The sequence below is a fragment of the Macaca mulatta genome, chromosome X (assembly GCF_049350105.2).
Source record: "Macaca mulatta isolate MMU2019108-1 chromosome X, T2T-MMU8v2.0, whole genome shotgun sequence".
In the NCBI taxonomy this organism is placed as follows: domain Eukaryota; kingdom Metazoa; phylum Chordata; class Mammalia; order Primates; family Cercopithecidae; genus Macaca; species Macaca mulatta.
In genome coordinates this window covers 95,140,198-95,151,840 of record NC_133426.1, presented here as the reverse complement: position 1 = coordinate 95,151,840, position 11,643 = coordinate 95,140,198, and the positions used below count along the sequence as shown (strand labels likewise).

General features: G+C 35.7%; 1 protein-coding gene across 1 annotated transcript; it reads right to left on the bottom strand.

Moving 5' to 3' along the window:
• Nucleotides 1-315: 315 nt before the first annotated feature.
• CPXCR1 (CPX chromosome region candidate 1) lies at nucleotides 316-1,281 on the bottom strand. Its single transcript, XM_077989029.1, has 2 exons — nucleotides 975-1,281; nucleotides 316-914 (listed from the first exon to the last, which is right to left on the bottom strand). Exons 1-2 carry the CDS (start codon nucleotides 1,279-1,281, stop codon nucleotides 316-318), a joined length of 906 nt encoding a protein of 301 aa, XP_077845155.1.
• Nucleotides 1,282-11,643: the final 10,362 nt, after the last annotated feature.

The window sequence follows — 11,643 nt, the reverse complement described above, 5'->3', positions numbered from 1 at the left end:
TTTTATGTTAACAATAGTTATATCTACCAAAATTGATGTTAAGACAGTGAAAACATTTACTTGGTTCAATTACTGACTCAGTATAGATGACGGGTCTGATATTTCAATGATGTACTTGTAAAAGCAAAGTATAAACAGAGGTTTCCTCTCTCGCCATAGGTATTTCTTGCTGAGAATTACTATTAGTTTGTGTTTCTTTCTGCCTCTCCCTCTAATAATACTAAAATTTATGTTCATGCAATTTTGTCTTACTTTAGTAGTCAAATTATGAATTTTAGAAGTTACATTTTAAAATGAATTTACCCCCAATTTAACTTAATTCCCAGGAGAGCGGCATGAATGACGTCTTAATTCGAAGTAAGTGTTAAAAAGCCTTCCACAGATGGGACAAAAGTATTTCCAACCATTATTGGTGCTTATGATCATAACCTTCCTGGTATGGTTGTATCTCAATATATCCACAAAACCTTTTCTATTAAAAAGACTTTGAAGTTGCACATGTGACACAAAGAGCACAGATCTCACAATAGCACGGAATCTATATTTCCCTTTCATGTCAGTTGATTTGCAAAATTTTCCTGATGTCATTCTCTCAGTGAGGGGACGGTGGTAGCGCACCCTCAAAGGCCTTCTAAATATTACGGTTCTCTCGTGATGGGTGAAACTATTTGGACGGTAAAGACATGCTATATAATTTTGCTTTACCCACATAGTATCCTGACATTCTTCAGCCTGAGAGAAATATCTCTCACATAGCAGACGGAGAATCATACTTCTTATCTCATGATTGTTAATAAATGGGACTCTCCATGAAGTCGAAAGTCGAAAACGAATTTTGCGATTTACGGGGCAATTGTTTGCTTTCATCTCAGCTTTCTCTGAGTGAGATTTTGATCTATCATTTAAGGGCTTGTTTTGGTCAATTTTCACTAGGAGGATTCTCAGATAGTTACCTCTTCCTAATTCTGACATAAGAGAGATCAGTTTTCTAGGAATGGGGATCTGAAGGAGAAGAGGCTCTTCTTTTATATCTTCTTCTCGTTGATCTTTTTGGATCTCTGTTTCGAGCTCAGTGTTTGCTGCTGCTTGAGGAACAGCATCTTCCTGGGAGGTTGCTGTGCCTGGCTCCCTGTTTATTGAGTTGGTTTCTACCTGATAGATCATATTGGGATCAGCAGATGGAGACTCTATGTCTGTAGTACAGTCATTAGAAGGCTCATTTTCAGAATTTTTGTGAGCATTTCCAGCTGTATCACTTCCTTCTTTAGTAGGAGAACTCATCCTGGGTTCTATTTATGAGAAAGAAGACAAAGATTTACTACATGTATGTATGTTCCATTTTATAAGAAGTCAGTTCTTTGGTCATGGCAAAAAGCCTGTGAATGTGCTATTTCTGTGCCTTCTCACAACTATAAATATTGTATCAGAGTCACAAACCCACAGAATAAAGTGAAAACTGAGAGCAAATGTAAGCCTCCTATTAAATATGTTTTCTCATAACTTAGTTATGGAATTTGAATAAACTTGGAACAACATAACCTCTCATTTGGCTATTTTAGGTATATACCCTATGCACTAGAACACATTTAGTTCTGGATAGAAGGCCCGATTATTTCCTTTCAGATGGTGAATTATAAATAATTTTCATTGAATAAGATGGATCTCAATTACCTACCTGAGAATTTAAAACGGGGCTGAAATAGGAGGAAGGTATTATAAGTGTATATATTTAAAAGAGAATTAAGACCTATGTGAAAATGAAAATGATATGGTTGAATTTGTATAAGGTACAAGCCGTTCTTCCCCTGTAATTTTTACCTTTCTTAAAAACCTACCTTTTTAAAAGTAACATCTAGGCCAAGCGCGGTGTCCCATGCCTGTTATCCCAGCACTTTGGGAGGCTGAGGTGGGCAGATCACCTGAGGTCAAAACTTCAAGACCAGCCTGACCAACCTGGTGAAACCTTGTCTCTATAAAAATACAAAAATTAGCTGGGCATAATGGTGGGCGCCTGGTAGTCCTAGCTACTCAGGAGACTGAGATGGGAGAATTGCTTGAACCCAGGTGGCAGAGGTTGCAGTGAGCTGAGATCATGCCATTGCACTACTGCCTGGGTGACAGAGCAAGATTCCATCTCAAAATAAATTAAATAAATAAATAAATAAATAAATAAATAAAATAGATAAATAAAATAAAAGTAATGTCTGTACAAAGAAGTACAATTGTGAATCATGAAAAGGGAAAGTAGGGTAGATAAGAAAGTAGGAAGCTGATGAGTGAAATTCAAATTCTGAGTTCATTTATTAAAATATCTTCCAAATTCACCAATTTCTGTTCATTCTCAATGCCTCAGCACTAGTCAAGCTGAAATTTACCTCATGCTTGCTTTACTACTGATAGTGGCAGATTTCACTGATGGCAAACTACACTCACCACTCTCCTGTCACCCCTCTCTCCTCGTACTTTTTACTTTCCTTATGTCTTTTACCTGCGCAAACGCTTTCAGTGTACCCTAATACTCCGAACTCTGTGCTTCCAATTCTGCTCTACGAGAGGACTTTGAACAATCAACTTGGCAGATTCCTTCAGAGCAGAATTATGGGCAGGGAACATTCTAACTGAAGTCCATGGTGGAGAAAGGCGAATGCAAGTGGGCTGAAAAGAAATCTGGTGGAGTTTGAGAAATTGACTAATGTGGTTTTTATTTTTCATGGCTAGTTTTTATGAGCTAACATAGGCAGAATATATGGATAAGTTAGCAGGATTTAAAGATGTAGAATTACGTGGAACCTTATCTCATAATTGCAGTCTTCAGAGACCCTCTACAATCTGACTCCATCTCCCTTAACCAACTTTTTCCTCTATTCACTCAATATGCTTTCTCTGTTCCAATACTCCTGAACTTTTAGCATCTCATACTCCCTATTCCCTTCAATTTAATCTTCAATTATTTTTTAAGAGTTTAATATTAATTCAAGGGTGATGACTTTTCTTTTTTTTTTTTGTTTTTTTCATTTTACAGTTTTATTTTTAACCGACAATGACAATATATGTATTTATAGGGTATAATGTGATGTTTACATTGTGGAATGATTAAATCAAGCTAATTAACAAATCCATCATCTCACCTATTTATTTTTTTGTTGTGAAAACATTTTAAAATCTACTCTTTTAGAAATTCTGGAATATGCAATGCATTATTAGTTATTACACTCACCATTTTGTGCAATAGCTCACTAAAGCTTATTCTTCCTCTCTTACTGAAACTTCGATCATGTTCCCTTTCCCCACCTAACTGCCTCCACCAGCCTCTTGTAATCACCATTCAACTATCAGAACAAATCGTATTTCTATAAACTAAGAGCAAACAATCAGAAATTTAAATGAAAGCAATTCTAACAGCATTAAAAATATGAAATCTGTTGAGCTTGTAAATGTCCTATACATTAATTTTTTTTAAAATTTATTTATTATTATCATACTTTAAGTTGTAGGGTACATGTGCATAACGTGCAGGTTTGTTACATATGTATACTTGTGCCATGTTGGTGTGCTGCACCCATCAACTCGTCATTTACATCAGGTATAACTCCCAATGCAATCCCTCCCCCCTCCCTCCTCCCCCCTCCCCATGATAGGCCCCGGTGTGTGATGTTCCCCTTCCTGAGTCCAAGTGATCTCATTGTTCAGTTCCCACCTATGAGTGAGAACATGCGGTGTTTGGTTTTCTGTTCTTGTGATAGTTTGCTAAGAATGATGGTTTCCAGCTGCATCCATGTATTTTTATTGAAGGTAGTGACCTACTGTCAATAATAGAAAATTAACAAGGATATTCAGGACTTGAACTCAGCTCTGTATTAAGCAGACCTAATAGACCTCTACAGAACTCTCTACCCCAAATCAACAGAATATACATTCTTCTCAGCACCACATCACACTTATTCTAAAATTGAACATATAGTTGGAAGTAAAACACTCCTCAGCAAATGCAAAAGAATGGAAATCATAACAAACAGTCTCTCAGACCACAGTGCAATCAAATTAGAACTCAAGATTAAGAAACTCACTCAAAACTGCACAACTACATGGAAACTGAACAACCAGATCCTGAATATGACTACTGGGTAAATAACGAAATTAAGGCAGAAATAAGTAAGTTCTTTGAAACCAATGAGAACAAAGTAACAACAAACCAGAATCTCTGGGACACAGCTAAAGCAGTGTTTAGAGGGAAGTTTATAGCGCTAAATACCCACAAGAGAAAGCAGGAAAGATCTAAAATCGGCACCCTAACCTCACAATTAAAAGAATTAGAGAAGCAAGAGCAAACAAATTCAAAACCTAGCAGAAGACAAGAAATAGCTAAGATCAGAGCAGAACTGAAGGAGATAGAGACACAAAAAAAACCTTCAAAAAATCAATGAATCCAGGAGCTGGCTTTTTGAAAAGATCAACAAAATAGATAGACTGCTAGCCAGACTAATACAGAAGAAAAGGAAAAGAAGCCAATAGCTACAATAAAAAGTGATAAAGGGAATATCACAACCGATCCCACAGAAATACAAACTACCATCAGAGAATACTGTAAACACCTCTACACAAATAAACTAGAAGATCCAGAAGAAATGGATACATTCCTGGAAACACACACCCTCCCAAATCTAAACCAGGAAGAAGTCGAATCCCCGAACAGACCATTAACAAGTTCTGAAATTGAGGCAGTACTTAATAGCCTATCAACCAAAAAAAGTCCAGGACCAGACATTCACAGCCAAATTATACCAGATGTACATAGAGGAGCTGGTACCATTCTTTCTGAAACAATTCTAAACAATAGAAAAAGAGGGACTCCTCCCTAACTCATTTTATGAGGCCAACATCATCCTGATACCAAAACCTGGCAGAGACACAACAGAAAAACAGAATTTCAGGCCAGTATCCCTGATGAACATCGGTGCAAAAATCCTCAATAAAATACTGGCAAACCAAATCCAGCAGCACATCAAAAAGCTTATCCACCATGATCAAGTTGGCTTCATCCCTGGGATGCAAGGCTGGTTCAACATACGCAAATCAATAAAGGTAATTCATCCTATAAACAGAACCAATGACAAAAAACACAGGATTGTCTCAATAGATGCAGAAAAGGCCCTTGACAAAATTCAACACCTCTTCATGCTAAAAACTCTCAATAAACTAGGTATTGATGGAACGTATCTCAAAATAATAAGAGCTATTTATGACAGACCCACAGTCAATATAATACTGAATGGGCAAAAACTGAAAGCATTCCATTTGAAAACTGGCACAAGATAAGGATGCCCTCTCTCACCACTCCTATTCCACAGAGCACTGGAAGTTCTGGCCAGGGCAATTAGGCAAGAGAAAGAAAGAAAGGGCATTCAAATAGGAACAAAGGAAGTCAAATTGCCTCTGTTTGCAGATGACAAGATTGTGTATTTAGAAAACCCCATTGTCTCAGCCCCAAATCTCCTTAAGCTGATAAGCAACTTCAGCAATGTCTCAGGATACAAAATCAGTGTCCAAAAATCACAAGCATTCTGATACACCAATAATAGTGATCACAATTAAAGTTTATCTTGTATCTTTGTCTGTCTTGTGCTGTTTCTGAGTCATGGAGTGGTATACATTTCATTTCCCCCCAGCTTTTAAGTATGTCATTCTTTTGCTTCTGTTACTATGTGATACTTTCTTATCCTGCTTTATCTTTATTTTACTTATGTTACTTTGTACGTGCATTGTAAAACTCTAACATTTAAATATACGTTTTTCTCAACACTCATTTCTCCATTCTCTAGTCTATTTTTGTTTTACTTTCTTCTTCAGAGTCCTCACACACTCTGATCATTTCACAGGCATATTTTTGGGTCCTTGCTAAGCTTTGCTGAGTTTTATGTTTTTAATATTGGCAATTAGAAAATCTCTCTACATAAACATCTCAGCATCAGTAGTTAGCATCAAGGTAAAACAATAAACAGAGTCTACATTTTAGAGGCTTTCTAAAGTAAATTGAACTCACAAAATTTGAGGATAGTATGACTGGCTGCTTCTCGGTAAGGCCGAAATTTAGAAATTTGGTGAGAACTGAAGTTGCTGGCGGTCATCTAAGGCTTGTCAGATGCACCCTGAAAACAAATCAAGATATTTTTATAAAAGAAAGGAGAAAATAACTCCTGCACCTTCTTTCCCCAAGAAAAGCATCTATGCTGCTCTGCTGTTTGGTAGAATCTTTCACTTCCACATTTCAGGATAACTATGAGATTCATTGTTCCCTTCTACATTCTGAATAGGATTGTATATAAGAAATATTCAGTGTTCATTGTGAATATACTCATATATTTATCTCATATATTTATGTCATTCAACTATGTTAAGACTGGTTTTTCAACAAACATAATGTATGTGATATCTAAAAGCTTATTGCCTTCTGAAATATAATTACATCACAAAGCTATACACTTAAGGTTATTATTACTCATTAAAAGATAAACGCTCCCTGGAATTGCACAAGAAGGTTATATGTATTCTGTCAAACCTCTCAATCTTTATTATTTAATGTTTGGGCATAGGTTTGGAAATAGCCAAGAGTCATATGTCTTTCTTATTTAATCATTTTTTTTTTAAATAACACAGCCAAATGACTGCTTACCACCGAGTCTGCTATTTTCTTCTGTTTTCTGATATTTTTAAAGTATTTGGTGTTCTATACTTCATTTACATAGAGCATTATAAATATATGTATTAAATATAAACATTAAAATATATATACATTAAATATAAATTTTAATATATATTAAAAATAAACCAAAATGCTTCAGTGTATGTACATACATACACACACACCCACACACACAGAGAGAACATTTCACTGTTTATTATACTGAAAACCAAAATCATTTTTCCACAAAGATAAATGTAGATGTATGTGCCTGATAGTTTTTAAAATTATAATGTTTAAAATCCTTAAAATAAATGACTTTTGAGTTGATAATCAGGGCCCTGAGGAAGCACAATATTACACTTTATTCTAAATACCAGGGTTGTGTTTTCAAATATTCTCTTCTGATTAAGATTTGTACATAATGACCTGTTGAAATTCAAAAGATATATATGGAGTTTTAAAAGAACCTGACTGTTTTGAATCTTTCTAAATCAGTTTTGATTATTCTTTATATTGAAAGTAGTTTATTTGTATTCTATTTATACTGTATCCTCCAATGTCCACATGCTCTGGAGAAAGACGTGTATTACTTCCAACAAAACTTTAAATATTTTACACTAAATTACATTAATGACTCATAAGCTCAGTCAAACTTATTTACGTAAATGTCCCATCTTTACCTGCTGACAAACCCCTCCAACACACAACTTCACTTCACCTCAGATGGAAGAGCTTCAACCAACATATGCCTTCTGATTCCCATGCACTCATGACTGGCAAGAAATCTCCACCATACCCTAATTTCCTCAATTGAGGGACCTTATCTTCTGTTTCTTTCAAATTTGTTAATTTCACTTTAAAATGATTCCATCGCTCAAAATGTTGTGACAAATGAAACCAGGAACTTTTCTGTATATGTTCATATCAAACATATGTGAACATCCTAAATCCCTTACCCAGAGGGACAACTCTCAGAATAGTATCCACATCAACAAATGATAAATCAAGAAACCAAAGCTAACTTTAAAAATATTTCTTAAATATATTCTAAAATGGATACACAAGCTAAGAAGTACTTATTAAGATCCCTTATGCTTTCCCTTTCACTATCAACTCACAGTTTATCTTCATTCTCATTCGTCAAAATCCTTAGGAAAGGTGTGCTTCACGGGATCCTGCCTTCTTGACCCCTTTTCTTCTGCCCTCTGCCTCTCCACTTATCCCTCTTTCACAGCCCTTTTGACTGCATCACAATGCCCACAAAACATGGAAACCTAGCAACCTAGAACCCTCTTCAGACTGTAGGGGGAGGGAATAACTGACATGGCAAATTTGAAATCTTCTTTAGATGACAGGCAAAGAGTTAAGGCTGGCAACACCCATGAGTTTATAACTCTTGCCTTATCACACGCAAAATCCTAACTATATGCAGTGTGCCCAATATTGAAACAGTGTGAAGACAGGATTGCCAGATGTAATACAAGATACCAGTAAAATTTGAATTTCTTATAAACAATACTTTTTTAGTATAAATATGTACAAAATATGATAAAATATGTTTAGGGATACTTTTTGTTGTTGTTGTTGAGACAGAGTCTCTCTTTGTCACCCAGGCTGGAATGCAGTGGTGCGATCTTGGGTCACTGCAACCTCCGCCTCCCAGGTTCAAGCAATTGTTCTGCCTCAGCCTCCCGAGTAGCTGGGACTACAGGTGCCCGCCACCATGCATGGCTAATTTTTGCATTTTTAGTAGAGATGGGGTTTCACCACATTGGTCAGGCTGGTCTCCAACTCCTAACCTCGTAATCCGCCTGCCTTGGCCTCCCAAAGTGCTGGGATTGCAGGCGTGAGCCACCATGCCTAGCCCCCCATAAATTTTTAATAAAAATGTTGTTAATCTGAAATTTAAATTTAAGTGGGTATTTTGTATGTTTATATGCTAAATCTGGTAACCCTAAATGATGATAATATATGATTGATTGCTCCATTTTATGAGGTTGGTTTACAGACTTTACACCATTTTCCTGTTCTTCCTTTTGTTAGTGTTCTGAACTGTTTTCCTTTATTTTCTTAGCTTTCAAATATCAAAAAATAGGGAGCTATATATTATTTGATTACATAACCAAATATAATGTGGGTTTTTTTTTTGACACTTTTCAACATACTTTTATTTTCATAATTTCTCCAGCACACTTCTAATTTCCACCTTCTGTTGGTTTGGGGCAAGATGAGAGGGTTTCCTGGTACATGTGAGCCCCATGAGACTCAGAGCAGGTATTAGAGGTAAGTGTCTCTTATCTTCACAGATGGAATCCATCCAGGAGGAACTGTCAAAAGTGAGTGATAAGACATTCTTAAACCAAAGGGTCAATATTGGGCCTAGAGAGAGACTGGGACTCAAATTGTGCCATCAAAATTGGACTGTTAGTTCAGAAATAAAGAAGTAATAGAATAAAGAAATAAAAGACAAACCTCAGATAAGGACAGGTGAGCACATTCGTTCTCTTTCAGGTATGAGCTTGCACGAACATGCTAAATACTATAAAAGGAGCCTAAGCAAATTACACTGTTGATTCGCTTTCCTTATTTTATTTAATTAGGTATTTTTGCATCTAATATTTATTTTCTTCCTTTTTTCCTCGTGTCTATTGCTGCTACAACATTTAGTTGTGAGGGCTATAGAATGTGAGCTAAAAATATAATCTCTAAGGATTCAGATATGTTATGATATTCCTAGAAATCTTGTGAGGAAGTTCTTCCAGTAGTTTATTTTTATAAAAAACTAAAGAGCTTCATGAGAAACCATTTACATCAAAGACAGAGCCAGAGCACCTAAGCCTAGGCTAAGCAATTAAGCAGTGATTTTGAATATAATAGAGTCTATCTATATCTCTATCTCCTATCTATCTATCTATCTATCTATCTATCTATCTATCTATCTATCTATCTATATCTATCTCTACCTACCCACCTATCTATCTACTATCCTTGTTTTAATCCAGTTCTTTTAGAGATATATGTTGGAAACTTAAGAACCAAATAATACAGAAAAGGTGATCAATTTTTGTTTATGACACAAACTTTCTTCACTGAGTTGACTGTCAAAACACATCATAACTTAAAATAATAAATGGTTACCCACCGAAAGTGTTGGTCTGAGAGGACAACGATATCTTAATCGATAGCCAGAAAAAAATGAAGGAGGTCTAACAACTGGTAAGACAAATTTACACAAAGCCAAAATCAAATGCTGCTCTTTCACACACACACACCACAAGGCATTACGCTATGTACCTTAATTTGGGTGAAATAGCCATAGCATTAGAATCAGGTTGCTACAGTAAAGCTTAGAGGAACACAAACTCAATACCAGCAATACCAGGAAAAGGAAAGAACAAATCTTGTGTGTGGAAGCCAAAAGGGCCTCATTCAGTAACAGAAATGAAACAACTCCTGGGGATTTCCTAAGTTAGTAGAAGAGAGTTGAGAATAATATACATTAAGCATTTGTGGATGTATAATATCCACAAATTTGTGGATGTAAAATATTGTTGATAGGAGCCTATAGTAACATTTTTTTCTTTACATTATTGAGCTGAATTTATTTTTTCTTTTACGTTTTTGAATAATCCCACACTATTCTGATTTCTTATTTTCCAGACATTTGTGTAGTGGCTAACTACTGCATATTTCTAATATTAAAATGCACTATTTGCAATTGTCATTATCTTAGGCATGTCACGTATTTTGCGTGAATTTTCTAACAGTGGAGTATGGTACAGGATGAGGCAATAATTGTCTTTTGCTGATGATAATTATACAAGTAGTTCTGTGTCACTTATTAATTTAGCTAAATTTTGGTAACTCCATATATGGTTTATGAACAGAAATGGAGTGAAGAGAATAGATGTTTTCCTTCAACTTTTATCTGAAGAATTAATTTATACTACTTCTTAAACAAATCTCTTTACTTTTTATGTGCTAACAAATCAGGCTTTTTAGCATTTGATACACATTGGCTGCAAGACTTCCTTCTTTTCCTTGATAAATGTCTTTGCTTCTCTCTCCCAAACTACTTCAATATCCTACAAAAAATAGAATTCAAAAACAATATAGCTCTGGGTGAGAGCAGAAATTCTCTAGAAAAAAAAAAAAAGGTTACAGACAAGAACCATTTCTAGGTGTCTTATATCTTTGTCTCTGAACAAAACTGGATTCAGAGTGGCACAACCAGGATCATGATCAGCTCTTATAAATCATTTCTTCAAGATGTGCTAAGGTTGTTTCTGGAAGCAATGGTAAAAAGTAATTTGAAAGTAACTTCTGTCTTACAACTGTAGCCAATCCTTTTTGTCAGATGGTTTCAGTGAGTTCTTTGTATCCTTCCTCTTTTCTCCCCATTCACTTCCACAGATATAGCCTGGCACAAAGTCATTATTATTATCATTATTATTACTATTATTTTGAGATAGAGTCTCGCTCAGTTGCCCAGGCTGGAGTGCAGTGGCGTGATCTCGGCTCACTGCAAGCTCCACCTCCCAGGTTCCCGCCATTCTCCTGCCTCAGCCTCCTGAGTAGCTGGGACTACAGGCGCCCGCCGTGACGCCCGGCTAATTTTCTGCATTTTTAGTAGAGACAGAGTTTCACCGAGTTAGCCAGGATGGTCTCGATCTCCTGACCTCGTGATCTGCCTGCCTCGGCCTCCCAAAGTGCTGGGATTACAGGCGTGAGCCACCGCGCCCTGCCCATTATTGGAATACATGTACATTCACTCATGTACACACGAGGGGTCCTTGAAAAGTTTATGAAAATGCATATTACATAAAATTATTCATGAATTTTAATATAGCTTATTAAAGTTATATTAAATTTATTTAATAATTAAATTAAATTAATTTTTATTATATATTATATATAAATTTAAATAATAAATAATAAATTAAATTTATTAAGTTTATTAA

What these genes read in the sequence shown, in the direction of transcription:
- CPXCR1 (XM_077989029.1), bottom strand. Translation starts at nt 1,281, where the DNA reads ATGAGTTCTCCTACTAAAGAAGGAAGTGATACAGCTGGAAATGCTCAC. An exon ending in TCCTAGAAAACTGATCTCTC is followed by an intron (nt 915 to 974) that starts TTATGTCAGAAT and finishes AAATTGACCAAA; the next exon opens with ACAAGCCCTTAAATGATAGA.